Here is a 17,500-nt window from a genome sequence, read left to right on the forward strand (position 1 = left end):
CATGCTACTGTAAGCAAATAAGCGATCACAGGCTTTAAGGGAACTACCCTCTATGATGAAAGCAGCATCTTGGCCAAAATAAGAAAAAAAAAAGGATTAAAAACTGCAAACATTGCGCCACTCCTTCGAACTCACTCTGAAAGTGGCATTTTTTATTTATTCTTTCATATCCAGAGCAGATCTGTTCCCTGGGGGGTTTGCTGGCACCACACGCCGTTGTGTGGCCATCTGTTTTTTGTTTTTTTTTTGACCTTGCTGAGCGTTACTGAAACGTCTGAATTATAGACGAAAGACATGAATGTGTCTGTCTTTCGCAGAAGAGGTGAAGGGAGTTTGACTTGTTCTAATCTAATCTTTCGTGATTTTTTTTCTCTGTCATTTTTCCTTTCTTCAACGGCTTAGATCATGTGCCAGAAAAACAGCAGGGAACAGATCCACTGTTACACTCTATATATGTACATCTGTGAAGCTGAAAATATATCACTGAGAGAGAGAGAGAGAGAGAGAGAGAGAGAGAGAGAGAGAGAGAGAGAGAGAGAGAGAGAGAGAGAGAGAGAGAGAGAGAGAGAGAGAGAGAGAGAGAGAGAGAATATGTCACACGGAGGTACGGACGTGGGAGGTTGCCAGGGATGGGATAGGGGGTAGTACAAAACAGGTTGGCTGGGTGTGGGATACAAGGTGTACACGAGAAATACCCAGGTCTTGGTGTCTGCCCGGAGAGGAACTTAGAAAATTGTATCACTACAGTGTGTGTGTGTGTGTGTGTGTGTGTGCGTGTGTGTGTGTGTGTGCGTGTGTGTGCGTGTGTGTGTGTGTGTGTGTGTGTGTGTGTGTGTGTGTGTGTGTGTGTGATGTGGAGGAGTGCTGGAGTGTACTTTTGTGGCACTACAGTCCGACGTGGCTATGATGGCGGGGGTAAGGCAGCAATAATTAATGCCCTACAGGTAGGGATGATCACTAGGGGGGAGAGGGGGAGGAGGGGGGAGGGGAGAGGGGGGGGGGAAGATTTTTATTCCTGGCACCTCTGCTATCCTTCCCCCCCACCTTTCCCCTCCTCCCTTGCTGTCTCAGTCACCTGCAACACTGTGTTCCTCTGACCTTTAATTTTCTACTTAAAGTCCTTCTATTCTTCTGTATTTGTGTCTTGATCAAGTGTTTGGTACATATATATATATATATATATATATATATATATATAGATCATATATTCATTAATTGATTATTTCCAGCTAATGTCCACCTGTGTGCTGTCTCGTGTCACCGACTGCGTTGCTAGCCGTCTTTTAATGTACGTATGGGTGGGAGAGGAGGCGTCACCGCGTAGCAGGAGAGGAGAGGAGAGGAGAGGAGGAGGTAAGAGACAGCATTGATATGTGAAGGAGTGGAGGGAGAGGGATTAAGACTGGGAGAGATTACCACGGAAGGACGTGGGCAGAGCTGCGTGTTAGAGCAGTGACCTGGGGGGTGAGGTGCAATGCAGAGCCAAAGGAGCCAAGTGCTGGGCAGTGCCGTATGTGGGATGCGGGACAGATCAGAGGCTGAGGTGTGGAATCATACGAATCCACAGGTTAGGTGCAGGTTAGAGGAGATCGCTGGGACTAGGCCTAGAGAGAGATGCAGGACAGAGCTATAAGTGGAGAGACAAGACAGTACCACAAGTGGAGAGAGAGAGAGAGAGTGAGAGATAAGGAGGAGATGATGAAAAAAAAAAACACACACACCCTAATGGTGAAGTTCGGGAGGAGGAGGAGGAGGAAGAGAGAGAGATGTAGTACACCTTACCTGCTGTTGAGCCAGCAGTAGATCATTGGGTTATACATGGAGTTGGACATGGCCAGCCAGTAGATGGCCAAGTAGGTCTCCTGAATGTAGTCGGTGTGGGCGATCTCTGGCACCTGCGGTGGTGACGCAACACATGGCCATCAACACGTCAGTGGCAGGAGATAACAGATAAGAAAAAAAAGATAAAAAAAAGATAGACCAATGATAGGAAAAAAATAGACACAGTCTGTACTCATTTACCTCAATAAGTATCCATTCTGAAGTGAAGGTTTGCAAGTCCCATAAGAAAGTCATTATCTGGCCATAAACACAATTAATTAACAAGCTCTAAACGCTTAAAGATAAAGTAATTAGTTCTAAGTGAGATACATAATCTGGTTCTCCTATTTCTTTATAATGACGCTAAGTGATTTGATAAGAGATGGTTACGGGGGCTCCTTTCGAACCATCGGATCGCCTATATCACAAAGACTATAATGAAAATACGAAGATTATGTATTATGCTGTATCACACAAGTTGATACAAGGAGTTACAGGCACTTAGTAACGTCATCACATGGTTGTCACAAGCTGTTACACCTCATTCATGTGTGACAAGCTGGCTCCAGAAGCCATTACGTGTTACCTTATCAACAAAGTTATAAAACACGTTTAAGATATATATATATATATATATATATATATATATATATATATATATATATATATATATATATATATATATATATATATATATATATATATATATGTTGCCACGACATTCTATTGTACATGTCAAAAGGGCAGTAACAAGGAAAACTTATGGGCCAATAAATTCTTAATGTACCAACAGATTACGACGGGGGGTAAAAAAAAAAAAGAAAATTAAGAAAAGAAAAAATCAGAGGAAGGAAAAATGGTTTTCTATACCCGGGCCTCTCAAAAGTTGCAAATTCAATACGTCCTTTTAAAACTCCTTCAGCCAAGCACCTTGTTACCATCTGTCATCGCCAACAACAAAGTTTGACAATGGTTGGGGGGGTGGGGGGAAATTTTTATTGATGTTGCAAATTTGTTCCCTCTCACCAATGAGGAAATTTACTGACGGACTTTCTTTCTTCTTTTTTTCCCCCTCCTCCTCCTCCTCTTTCCTGTCATGGGAAAATAGTCTGGTGAAGTAAAGCCTTTTCCTTCTCATTTATCTTTTTTTTTTTTCCTACAATCCGTCTAGACGATTTGACACTGTTCTTGTGTGGGTTCTGTCGTTATCTATCATACCTCTCTTATCTGTTATCTCTCTTATCGTTGATGGATATCATGGTCATCGTCTGCTCTCGTGTGTCTTTGCCTCAAAGCACACGTCTCCAGGGGCTTGTACGATGTGGGGTGGAAAAAGGGGGGAAGTCGAATTAGCGACGTAAGGAAGTGGTCGGGAGAGCAGACGTACGATGAAAACGGGAAGGAGGAAGAATAGAAAAAAGATTTATAAGTAAATAAACCATAAGTATCACTACAAGGAAGCGTATTGAAAGTTATATTCTTCGTTAGTGTCTTTGATGCTGCTCTTTGGATTAGTTCCTCTCCAGAGCGTCACCCTTAGCCCAAACGTTTGTCTGTGGCATATATATATATATATATATATATATATATATATATATATATATATATATATATATATATATCATCATTACCCTTGGATCCTTCTCTTTTCCCAGAGTCTCCAAGGCTGCGCTACACTCAGTAGCAGGGATGGGATGGACTCCTTTGAAGCGAGCGGATCCTTCAGGACATTGCCCTCAGCTCAGCCAACTGACGGTAACCCAGCCTCACCCAGACGGAGACTTTTCACTCGCGGTGTAACCTCAAGTCCACCGAGTGTGTTTCCTTGCGCTACCTCGCTAACGCGGGAGACAGCGACAAAGCAAAATATTGATAATATATATATATATATATATATATATATATATATATATATATATATATATATATATATATATATATATATACATACGTGTGTACCTATAACTCACCAAATTGGAGAGGATAAAGTAGGCGTGATAAGGCAGCCAACATATGGCAAAGATGGTCACCACCACGATCATCATCTTCACCACCTGCAAGAACCACATGGTTACATTCAGCTGGCAAATATCTCTCACCTTCTTTAGCTGTGGTAATACAGGAAGGAGGGAGGGGTGGGGTAGCTGGCCTAAAGTTAGCTTTTTAACTCTAGAGGTAAGTTGGGTAAGAAGTGTAATAACACGGGGAAGGGGGATATAGAGATATGAAGGTAAACACATAGGAGTATGTGTTTCCAAACTGGGTATTTGACTCTGATCAGAGGAACTTGGTTAGGTTTTAGGGACGACAGTGAGAAACAACACAGCATTTGGATTTCTTTTGAGGTATGTGTATCTTTGGAATATGATTATGATGGATGGAAAGAAATGGGATTATAATTGATAAAAGAGGGTAAACCTGATACAACACACACACACACACACACACACACACCGTCTTCCTGCGGTACACAGGAGGGTCGGTATACACAAGCCTTGGCTGTGGACTTGAGATGGCATTACTTCAAAATCGCTGTCATAGACACACACGATTCTTTGCATTCCAAATGATCTTCAAAATCTAATTCAATTCCCCCCCCCCCCAAAAAAAAAAATGTTATATTGACTAGATCCTCTTTTTAACGATCTTATTTTGCCCTTAATTTTGAGTTTAGAATAATACTTAAGAGATAAGAGAGAATCTTATATGACAGAAAAGAAAATGGGAGTGTGAATTACATTCCAAATGATCCTCAAAATCTAATTCAATCACAACTAATGAATAAAACTATATTGACTAGTTCCTCAGCTCAATGACCTTATTTCACCCTTATATCTGAGTTTAGAACACCATTATTGGAACAAAAAAAAAGGAGAATCTTAAATGACTGAAAAGAAAATGGAAATTTCTGAAAAAAATAAATAAGCGAATCAAAGAAAATGTATGTATGTAAAGGGGTAACTTTACCTTTCGTTTAGACCTAATGCTCTCCACCTGCCTGGGCGTCTGCTCGCCGATACTACGGCTGCCCCAGAGCGTCATGCCGATGCGGGCGTAGGTGAAACCCATGAAGAGTAGAGGCACTATGTACGTCAGCACCATCAGCGCCACAGAATGGCTGCGGGAGGAAGGAGAAACAAAGGCGACGTCAGGATCTCGTCTTGACCAAGAACGGTCGACGGGAACTCTACGACTACTGCTGTATCTACTACTACTTCTACTTACTGCTGCTGCTACTACTACTACTACTACTACTACTACTACTACTACTACTACTACTACTACTACTACTACTACTACTACTGCTATTACTACTACTACTACTACTACAACTACTACTACTACTATTACTACTACAACAACAACAACAACTACTACTACTACTACTACTACTACAACTACTAACACTACTACTACTTCTACTATTACTACTACTACTATTACTACTACTACTATTACTACTACCACTACAACTACTAACACTACTACTACTTCTACTATTACTACTACTACTATTACTACTACTACTATTACTACTACCACTACAACTACTACTACTACTACTACTACTACTACTATTACAACAACAACAACAACAACAACAACAACTAGTACTACTACTACTTACAATTACTACTACTACTACAGGTGGCTGTCTGCCCTGTCATGAGGACGCCAACACAGCACAACACCAGCGGGACAAAAAGAGGCGTGAGTCGGGGTATGGCAGGGGTTACTGATAACGTCAGCAGGGACGTCAGCTTTAGCGTCAGCACCCATCCTCAGAGCCACCAGGGGGGGGGGGGTTTAAAGGAGGACTCATACCACCCGGGGTGAACAGGCAAGCTCCAAAGGTTGAACGTCAGCTGCCACAGATGGATGTCCTGATGCTGACGGGTGGACGTCAGCCCTATGTGTTCACAGTATTGACGTCAGCCCTACGTGTTCACAGTATTGACGTCAGCCCTACGTGTTCACAGTATTGACGTCAGCCCTGTGTTCACAGAATTGACGTAAGCCCTATGTGTTCACAGTATTGACGTCAGCCCTACGTGTTCACAGTATTGACGTCAGCCCTACATGTTCACAGTATTGACGTCAGCCCTATGTGTTCACAGTATTGACGTCAGCCCTACGTGTTCACAGTATTGAAGTCAGCCCTATGTGTCAGTATTGACGTCAGCCCTGTGTTCACAGTATTGACGTAAGCCCTATGTGTTCACAGTATTGACGTCAGCCCTACGTGTTCACAGTATTGACGTCAGCCCTAGGTGTTCACAGTATTGACGTCAGCCCTACGTGTTCACAGTATTGACGTCAGCCCTACGTGTTCACAGAATTGACGTCAGCCCTACGTGTTCACAGTATTGACGTCAGCCCTACGTGTTCACAGTATTGATGTCAGCCCTACGTGTTCACAGTATTGACGTTAGCCCTACGTGTTCACAACATTGAAGTCAGCCCTGTGTCAGTATTGACACAGTATTGACGTCAGCCCTACGTCATTTACCTCAAAACTCCATCATTTATCTCCTCACTCCATCATTTACCTCAAAACTCCATCATTTATCTCCTCACTCCAGCATTTACTTCAAAACTCCATCATTTATCTCACTCCATCATTTACGTCAAAACTCCATCATTTATCTCCACACTCCATCTTTTACCTCAAAACTCCATCATTTACCTCCTCACACCATCATTTACCTCAAAACTCCATCATTTATCTCCTCACTCCATCATTTACTCCAAAACTCCATCATTTATCTCCTCACTCCATCATTTATCTCCTCACTCCGTTATTTATCTCCTCACTCCATCATTTACCTCCTCACTCCATCATTTATCTCCTCACTCCATCATTTACCTCAAAACTCCATCATTTATCTCCTCACTCCATCGTTTACCTCAAAACTCCATCATTTATCTCCTCACTCCATCATTTACCTCAAAACTCCATCATTTATCCCCTCACTCCATCATTTACCTCAAAACTCCATGATTTATTTCCTCACTCCATCATTTACCTCCTAACTCCATCATTTATCTCCTCACTCCATCATTTACCTCAAAACTCCATCATTTATCTCCTCACTCCATCGTTTACCTCAAAACTCCATCATTTATCTCCTCACTCCATCATTTACCTCAAAACTCCATCATTTATCCCCTCACTCCATCATTTACCTCAAAACTCCATAATTTATTTCCTCACTCCATCATTTACCTCAAAACTCCATCATTTATCCCCTCACTCCATCATTTACCTCAAAACTCCATCATTTATCCCCTCACTCCATCATTTACCTCAAAACTCCATGATTTATTTCCTCACTCCATCATTTACCTCAAAACTCCATCATCTATCTCCTCACTCCGTCATTTATCTCTTCACTCCATTATTTACCTGAAAACTCCATCATTTACCTCAAAACTCCATCATTTATCTCCTCACACCATCAATTACCTCAAAACTCCGTCATCTATCTCTTGACTTCGTCATTCATCTCCTCACTCCATCATTTACCTCAAAACTCCATCATTTATCTCCTCACTCCATCATTTATCTCCTCACTCCATCATTTATCTCCTCACTCCATCATTTATCTCCTCACTCCATCATTTATCTCCTCACTCCGTCACTGGGCCTCGCATCACCACAAGTTCCCTCATGATTAAAAGTTCATCACCATCAAGTTCAGCCAACACAGAGCCAGCCGCTTAATCAGACGATACCTCACGATGCTTAAAGTAATCACCTGGTGATTAATCAGACGATACCTCACGATGCTTAAAGTAATAATCACCTGGTGATTAATCAGACGATACCTCACGATGCTTAAAGTAATCACCTGGTGATTAATCAGACGATACCTTACGATGCTTAAAGTAATAATCACCTGGTGATTAATCAGACGATACCTCACGATGCTTAAAGTAATCATCACCTGGTGATTAATCAGACGATACCTCATGATGCTTAAAGTAATAATCACCTGGTGATTAATCAGACGATACCTTACGATGCTTAAAGTAATCACCTGGTGATTAATCAGACGATACCTCATGATGCTTAAAGTAATAATCACCTGGTGATTAATCAGACGATACCTCACGATGCTTAAAGTAATCACCTGGTGATTAATCAGACGATACCTCACGATGCTTAAAGTAATCATCACCTGGTGATTAATCAGACGATACCTCACGATGCTTAAAGTAATAATCACCTGGTGATTAATCAGACGATACCTCACGATGCTTAAAGTAATAATCACCTGGTGATTAATCAGACGATACCTCATGATGCTTAAAGTAATAATCACCTGGTGATTAATCAGACGATACCTTACGATGCTTAAAGTAATCACCTGGTGATTAATCAGACTCTCCCACCCACCCAAAAGAAACACACACACACACACACACACACACACACACACACACACACACTCACACACACAGAGGAGCAGAAAATATTGTTACGTTCCTCTCACACCACACCGGAGAAAATGATTTGATATTGTGTGTGTGTGTGTGTGTGTGTGTGTGTGTCCCTCCTCCCCTAAGGGTGGAGGACCTCGTCATTATCCCAGGTTTGGGATATCTTGTAACGAGCCGCTTTGGATCTTGTTTTCATTCTCCACTAATAGTTTTCTCGCTACTCGCTATCAAGATCTTGTCTTAACTAATTTGCTAAGGCTGTACCTCCATATTTCGCCAAATGGCGTCCTAGCTTCGTCTCTTCGATGTTTATCAACTGACTGTTATATTTCTCTCTTGTGTCTCTCCTAATGATGTGATTATTACACGAAAGTGCACTTGGGAACTTTTCGTGTTTTATCTTCCCCTTGGACTCACAGGAATATCTTGATCACGCGCAAAATTGTGATCCTTTCTAATATATATATATATATATATATATATATATATATATATATATATATATATATATATATATATATATATATATACTATTATATCTTTTCCCTCCAGTCAATCGAGGCGTCAAATGTTGTATATGTGGAACTCATAACTTGCTGGCAATGGTTTGCAAATATCTGTCGTACCCTACATATATGTATATACACAAAAATAAAAAGAGGATACGTTTCCCCCCGTGACTTTGAAATTGAATTTGAATACTAGTCTGAAAGCAAATGTGGACATTTACCGAGTATTCAATGCTGTAAAACCGACTGTAGCATTCCAATGTTTCCCACAGAATCCACTCGACCCAGTGCCTCCGGAATCATCTATATTGTCTTTATTGTCTCTATTCTTTTTCAATCCCACCATCACGGTAGCCAAACACTCTGGTTTGAACGGAGGTTTGCCGTGTTTATTCTTAAAAAGCCTTTTGGTACCGATCTCATGTATGATAATCAAGTTATTTTCAGCTTTTAAGATTAAATATGGGTCATTCAAATACTTTTTTTTTTCATATACATTTTCCTAATGCACGGCACGGTTTACAAACCTCGATGGGCTATCCAGAGATATTCAAACTCTCAAAGTATATATCATCATACGAGCTTTAACATTCTGAATGTACTTTTCTTTTTTTTTAAGCTAGTATCCCAGTGTATTGAGAGCGTTCATGTTCTTCCCGTTTTCATATAATCTCCGGCTATTTTTTTCTTCCTTGTGCTCCTCCACTGGCATTTATTTTCTCTCTCTCTCTCTCTCTCTCATAATCCTAGCATCTCTCCCCTACGTCACGTAACACACACACACACACACACACACATACACACACACACACACACACACACACACACACACATACGCGCGCGCGCGCGCATGCTATACTCCCGCAGGCTAAACTCACGTAGGCTATCCTCCCGCAGACTATCTTCCCGCAGGCTACACTCACACAGGCTATCCTCCCGCAGGCTATACTCCCGCAGGCAACACTACCGCAGGCTACATTCCCGCAGGCTATCCTCCCGCAGACTATACTCCCGCAGGCTACACTCACACAGGCTATCCTCCCGCACGCTACACTCACGCAGGCTATCCTCCCGCAGGCTATACTCACGCAGGATACACTCCCGCAGGCCACACTCCCGCAGGCTACACTCACACAGGCTATCCTCCCGCAGGCTATCCTCCCGCAGGCTACATTACTCACATGTATTCGGAGTAGCTGTTCCCCGAGTCTCCGTCAGGCCAGGCGCCGTAGCAGACGATCCTCTCCCCCCCGTCCTTGAGCGGCAGCGCCGCCGTGGTGAAGTACAACATGTTGGGCATGGAGACCCCGGTCGACGACATCCAGATGCACACCACGATCAAGATGGTCGTCTTCCGTCCCATGCGGGGTCGTAAGGGGTGCATGATGGCTATGTATCTGTGAGGGAGAGAGAGAGAGAAGGGGTTTGTGGTTAAGTTATTACGGGAGAGAGACGTGGTCAGTTATGGGCACCTGTAGGTAATCAGGGGTTGTGGTTAGTGAAGGGAAAGAGATGTGGTGGTCAGTTATGGGTACCTGTAGGAAATCAGGGGTTGTGGTTAGTGAAGGGAAAGAGATGTGGTGGATAGTTACGGGAGAGAGGGAGAGAGAGAGAGGTGGTGGTCAGTTATGGGAGAGAGAGGTGGTTAGTCATAGGGGAGAGACGTTTTTAGTTATGAGGGTGAGAGGTGGTTAGTTATGGGAGTGAGAGGTGGTGATTGATGGTAGATAGAGATGGTGAGTTACGGGTGAGAGACGTGGTTAGTTTTGGGAGTGAGAGGGGGGGCTAGTTATGGGAGTGAGAGGTGGTGATTGATGGTAGATAGAGATGGTGAGTTACGGGTGAGAGACGTGGTTAGTTTTGGGAGTGAGAGGGGGGGCTAGTTATGGGAGTGAGAGGTGGTGGTTAGTGATGCTAGAAAGAGATGGTGAGTTATGGGAGACAGACGTGGTTAGTTAGGAGAGTGAGAGGTGGTTAGTTCAGGGGGAGAGAGAGAGAGAGAGAGAGAGAGAGAAGTGAATGGTACTAGTTAATGGTCATGTGTCTGCGGTGTGGTGGTAGAGGAGACAGATTAATCATGCTTACATGGGTTAGAGACAACACAAAAAAAAACCCCCACATCAAGTGTATATTCAACTACAATCCTACGCCATATATTACCCTACCTCATACATCATTATGAGGCCAGATACGCAACACTCATAATGAGAGTGGCAAATCCATTCGCCCAAACCCTCATTTAATCAACTTAACGGCTCAGATGTGAGCCCAAATCCACATCATTCCTCGGGCGCCTAATTAACAGTAATTAGATTAAAAAAAATACATACATATAAATCCAATCGCATTAAAATATAAATATATAATAATTCCTTGATCGTGTTCATTTGTCAATAGGTTGCAAATATTGATAGGCATTTTGTGGAGTCTGTATTACCATTCGTCCAGACATTTTTGGTGGTGAGGGGGGCACACGTTCACGTACGTTCTAAAACCGTGTCCGTGGACGTGCCCTGACGTCCGTGGCCATTCCATGATGCCTCTGGACACAGATATCCCCAGGCGTGTCTGTGGACACACATATATCCCCAGACGTGTCTGTGGACACATACATATATCCCCAGGAGTGTCTGTGGACACACATATATCCCCAGACGTGTCTGTGGACACATACATATATCCCCAGGAGTGTCTGTGGACACACATATATCACCAGGCGTGTCTGTGGACACACATATATTCCCAGGCGTGTCTGTGGACACACATATATCCCCAGGTGTGTCTGTGGACACACATATATCCCGAGGCGTGTCTGTGGACACACATATATCCCCAGGTGTGTCTGTGGACACACATATATCCCGAGGCGTGTCTGTGGACACACATATATCCCCAGGCGTGTCTGTGGACACACATACATCCCAGGCGTGTCTGTGGACACACATACATCCCCAGGCGTGTCTGTGGACACACCCTCTGTTTTGCCCAGTGTCCTAGAACGAACGAACCCCAAGTGTCCCTTGGACGTCAGGCCGGCGTCTTTGGGGGGATGTCACCCTGGTGGTGGTGTGGGTGTGGACATCACCTCGTGTCCGTCGACCTACACCAGAGGGGCCGGTGAGGGACACGACACACACACACACACACACACACACACACACACACACTGTGTTTATACAGGAATGATCGACGTCAATTGTTAATCTCACGGGGTCAGTGTTTACCAGAAGCAGCACATCACAGTAATGGTCGAGAGAGGGATTCCAACTGAACAAACAGTTATATATATATATATATATATATATATATATATATATATATATATATATATATATATATATATATATATATATATATAAACCAGCCTCAAGCTATGTCTGGAGTTTTAACATGTAAACATCTTCTTTCTTCGCCAGTAACAGACCACCACAGCCAGTGACTATCTCCAGCTCGGGTCCGTAATGACGAAAATATCAACGTATTGAATTCTAGGCTCACTTGGTTTACGGCACAGAGCTCTGGGGTTTACTTAGTTTACGACGTTGGACTTTGGGGTTTACTAAGTCTACGATGAAAAGGGGGTAAAACTCGTCTCCCATTTTTTTTTTTTAATGGTGATATTACCACACGAACTACAGGCAAAAGCCGATGGATAATCCAACACCATTTGTCATCACATAATCTTTCTCTTCTCTTCGGTACAGATCAATATCCTCTCCTCACATGTTCGCCAGAGGCAACAGGGAACAGAGTCTTGCGAAGGCAAACTGGTGTGCATACATAACGTGTATACTCATGTGTATACGTGCACGCAGGCAGAATTTGCATACATGGAAAAATACGTTCGTATCTTAACGCATCACCCCGTTTCCTGTTTTAGACCTATTCTCATTCCTGATCACAGTCTCGACCTATTCTGGAAAATGCAGTACACATTTGCATATTCCTCCCCCCCCCCCTGGCCATCCCAACCCCCAACCCAACCCCCAACCAGCCCCAAAACACACACACACACACACACACACACTCACACACACACACATTTGCATATTCTCCTACACACCTCTCCCCGTCGACTTTTGGTGGCCACACATTTTTATAAGGCCCGCGACAACACGTTGCTGCTTAAGATAACAAGGTTTGGGGGGGAGGTGGGGGATGTATGTACACCAGTTCTTTCTTTCGTTCCCGATTCTGCAGAAGGCCAGTGTGGAGGAGGAGCCTCACCGGGTCTATTGTTATACCTCGGGTGGGGTGGTGGGGGTCTCTCCCTCGGGCCGTTGGGTGCTACTTACTGCCTTCGTGTTCTGAAGGAGGAAGTGGAGGAAGAAGTGGGAGGGAGCGTGTATCGACCTCTCGCGCTTTCGCGTGCACAGGGATGGGGGGGGTGGGTGGCGCCCCCACGCCCCTCCTCTTCCGGCCGGCCTTAATAATACGCCCCCGTGCATATATGGGGCTACGAGGTCGTACCTATCAGAAAACCACGACAAACTCCACACCGGGCCGTTTTCTCCCATAAGTCCCCTCTGTACGTACTCACTCCCCTCCTGTGTTGTCCCAGGGGGGGGGGGGGACCAACAGCGGGGTTGCGACGCCAAAGAACCTGCTCAGCCCAAACCTCTCACCTCCTCCTCCTCCTGCCCCGCCAAACAACGAGGACGTCCCATGCAATCCAATGAAGACATGAGATTATGGGAGGCTCTGCACTCCTGCCGGAGCGAGTTGACCCGTAGAGCGAAATTCGTGGCGGCTTCCCCCCCCTCAGAGAGAGAGAGAGAGAGAGAGAGAGAGAGAGAAAGAGAGAGAGAGAGAGAGAGAGAGAGAGAGAGAGAGAGAGAGAGAGAGAGAGAGAGAGAGAGAGAGAGAGAGACTTGTACTACTACTACTACTACTTCGACGACTGCCTTTCTTGAAGGGTTCATCGTAGACTTGTAGCAGATCCTAGACTGGGCTCGCTGCTTGGACTGGGGGCCATAAGCTCCGTATTGAGAACAGGACATCACCTTACGACGTGGGTTTATCTTGCACACACAGACGGGAGCTGATCTCAGCTTCGCCTCGTGCGTTCGCGTCCCGCCACTCTCCTTTCCCCTTGGCTTGCTGGTAATCATTAAAAAAAGAGATTTGGTGCCGCCTAATCCTTCCAATCCTCAGTCGATTCTAAACCCACGAAAGATTAGCAAGTTTTATATCAACCTCCATCCGTCCTAATTATCAAACTTTGTATGAATCCCCCAGCCTACTGCCCTCCCTTCCTTACCCCTTCCACTCTCCCCAACCTCCCGCCTTCCCTCCCCTTCCCCTTCCCCTTCCCTTCCCCTTCCACTCTCCCCAGCCTACCGGCCTCCCTTCCCCTTCCCCTTCCCTTCCCTTCCACTCTCCCCAACCTCCCGCCTTCCCTCCCCTTCCCCTTCCCTTCCCTTCCCCTTCCACTCTCCCCGGCCTACCACCCTCCCTTCCCCTTCCCCTTCCCCTTTCCCTTCCCTTTCCCCTTCCCCTTCCCTTCCACTTTCCCCAGCTTACTGCCAACGCCGTTCTGTACACACTATCATCTCACACTCTATCACACCCTTCAACATCACCTCACGACCGACCGACCAACTACCTCCCTCCTCCCTCACCATCAAAACACCATCACCACATCATCGCCTCCCCCCTCACATCACTATCACACCCCCCCTCACCATCATCAGTTACCAACTGGAATAAACGGAAAAAAAAGACTTTGAAAACTTTAAAAAAAAAAGAGAATCTAACTTTGTAGTCACCAAAACCTCAGCTCATCCATAATCGTGTTAGGGTAATATATTCCCCCTCCCCTCGTCTCCACAGCATGGCTCCCACGGAAGAAATATGAAACACAGACACACACACACACACACTTCACCTTATCTCCACTGCAATCGCCAAAAGATAACCTTGAGACATTTCACAGCGATAATCAAACACGCAGTAGCCACCATAACTTTCTCTCTCTCTCTCTCTCTCTCTCTCTCTCTCTCTCTCTCTCTCTCTCTCTCTCTCTCTCTCTCTTTGCCTCCTCATTAGCGCATCGGTGGACGGAGGGCATTGCAACAAGGACCAGCATAACAACCACTGATCATTACCGGTTTAATCACCTCATTAGTCTTTGACGATTACCGACCTCAAAGGGATCTAGGATAACCTGAGGCAACCCGTGAAACGATTATTCTCACGTCCAATAATCACTGTTTCAACGAGCGAGCGATTATCAGTGTGGCGATTATCACCGATAACATTCATCGCACGACCTCTACATTCACGAGTATCTTATCACTGAAACAAAATTTAGAAAAAAGAAAGAAAGAACCGCTGCACAAACTACTATTATCCTGCTTTGATAACCAGAAAGATAACACCTGTATGATAGCCATTACGATAACCAATTGTGATAATCAAGGTATCGTCATTATGATAACTGGTGTGATAACCAAAGGAATGCCTTCTCTGGATGATGGATGGTGATGGATGATATCATAAGAGGATGAGACTTCATAGGATGATGATGGATGATATCATAAGAGGATGATACAAAAAAAAAAGAGGGAGGTGCTACTTTAAGTGGATGAGGTCAGAGTGGATGCAGGAGAAAAAAGAAATGGAAGTGGACAGGTGGATGGGGGCGGAGTGGATGAAGTTGATAAAGCTAAAGTGGATGGCCAAGTGGACCTCAACAGATGACTGAGTGAGGCCTAGGAAGTGGAGGAGTGGATGAGAACAGAGTGCATGGGTAAAGGAAGCAGTGTGGAACTGGAAGAGGAATAGGATAAGACCAGGCTGGGTGGACAAAAATGTGGAGGTGGAAGAGGCGATGAGAACAGGGTGGATGTGGAAGGATAAAGGAGGGGGGGGGAAGGCAGTAGGGAAGTGGAAGAAAAGCGGATGTAAAAAGGGAGAACAGAGAGAGAGAGAGAGAGAGAGAGAGGAGAGAGAGAGAGAGAGAGAGAGAGAGAGAGAGAGAGAGAGAGAGAGAGAGAGAGAGAGAGAGAGAGAGAGAGAGAGATGAAAGAAAGTGGGAACCCACTTCAAGCCTCACTATACTGAGCATAATTCCAGTCACATCTCCGTTCTGAATGTCATTAAACCATTGGTTTTATTCACTGTGAATACTTAATTAACTAGGGATGCCACACCACACACCCTCCCAATCCCCAACCCTAATCCCTTCTTTCAACTGAGTAGGTACATGGTGGGGGGGGGAGGGATGAGGAGGTTGAGTATACGTGAGAGCAGTGAGAGAGATGTAAGGCAGAGAGAGAGATGTAAGAGAGAGAGAGAGAGAGAGAGAGAGAGAGAGAGAGAGAGAGAGAGAGAGAGAGAGAGAGAGAGAGAGAGAGAAGCAATCAGACAAAGAGAGAGAAGACAGAAAGATGAATATATATATATATATATATATATATATATATATATATATATATATATATATATATATATATATATATACAAACAGATAGATACACACAGAAAAACAGGAGCAGAACAATGTAGAGGAACGTACGAGGGGGAAAGAAAAAATAAGAGAATGGTCAAAAAGAAAAAGAGAAAATAAAAGAGGTGACTGTTGGAATTCATTAAGTGGGAATGTAGTGTGTGCAAGGAATTTAAATATTTTCAGGGAGGACCAATGTATGTGTGTGTGTGTGTGTGTGTGTGTGTGTGTGTGTGTGTGTGTGTGTGTGTGTTGGGGGGGGGGGGAGGGAGGGAGGGCGGGAACAATATTGAGTGTTGTCTACACGTTCTGCTGGTACGTATAGAGATGGTTTACGGACACACACACACACACACACACACACACACACGAGAGAGAGAGAGAGAGAGAGAGAGAGAGAGAGAGAGAGAGAGAGAGAGAGAGAGAGAGAGAGAGAGAGAGAGAGAGAGAGAGAGAGAGAGAGAGAGAGAGAGAGAGAGAGAGCGAATCACAACTATTATCTTTTGTGATGGCTTCTTGCACAGGTGGGGAGAGATAGTAAGAGCCGCTACATAACTGGTTTACTGGAAGAGAGAGAGAAGACCCGCTACATAGATGGTTTACTGGGAGAGAGAGGAAGACCCACTACATAGATGGCTTAGTGGGAAAGAGAGAAGAAGACACGCTACATAGATGGTTTACTCCACTACAGAGATGGTCTACTAAGTCGAAACACTGGGAGAGACGACACACACACACACACACCCACACCACCCTCCGCCCCACACACAAATGGCTGGCTTGCTCATCTTTCTGCTGCGGTGAAGAGGTTGGTAGCAGCTCAACTCACACACACACACACACACACACATCTTGCCGGACTCTCGAGACACCAAGACGCGGCAAAGCCCATTATTGGCTATTAGGGAGGTGGGAGGTAGGGGGCGCTTTGTGTAAACAATCAGCCCCATCCATACTCAGGAAAATCCTTCTCCCCCTCCTCCTCCTCCTCCTCTTCCTTTTCTAATCTCCCAAAGGTTCCCTGAGCATCGTGATGACATCCCCCTCCTCCTCCTTCTCCTCCTCTTCCTCCTCCTCCTCCTCTTCCTTTTCCTCCTCCTCCTCTTCCTCCTCTTTATTTTCTAATCTCCCAAAGGTTCCCTGAACATCGTGAGGACATCCCCCTCCTCCTCCTTCTCCTCCTCCTCTTCTTCTTCCTCCTCCTCCTCCTCCTCCTCGCCAAGTTTCCCCCCCACCTCGCACGTCAAAGTAGGACGGCTCACGCACCACCTCCGCG

General features: G+C 44.7%; 1 protein-coding gene across 4 annotated transcripts in view; it reads right to left on the reverse strand.

Moving 5' to 3' along the window:
* The window catches only part of LOC139745962 (tachykinin-like peptides receptor 99D), a 212,280-nt gene that overhangs the window by 25,201 nt on the left and 169,579 nt on the right, over positions 1 to 17,500 (reverse strand). For all 4 annotated transcript variants that reach the window (XR_011712032.1, XM_071656698.1, XM_071656697.1 and 1 more), the window contains exons 2-5: positions 9,956 to 10,171; positions 4,789 to 4,939; positions 3,792 to 3,875; positions 1,783 to 1,895 (exon numbers count right to left, since the gene is read on the reverse strand). Coding sequence is in view for 3 of the 4 variants with exons in the window: in XM_071656698.1 (XP_071512799.1) it covers positions 1,783 to 1,895; positions 3,792 to 3,875; positions 4,789 to 4,939; positions 9,956 to 10,171 (564 nt within the window). In the remaining variant the exon portion in view is untranslated. The remainder of the gene's footprint in view (positions 1 to 1,782; positions 1,896 to 3,791; positions 3,876 to 4,788; positions 4,940 to 9,955; positions 10,172 to 17,500) is intronic.

This window comes from Panulirus ornatus, chromosome 63 (genome assembly GCF_036320965.1).
Source record: "Panulirus ornatus isolate Po-2019 chromosome 63, ASM3632096v1, whole genome shotgun sequence".
Taxonomy (NCBI): domain Eukaryota; kingdom Metazoa; phylum Arthropoda; class Malacostraca; order Decapoda; family Palinuridae; genus Panulirus; species Panulirus ornatus.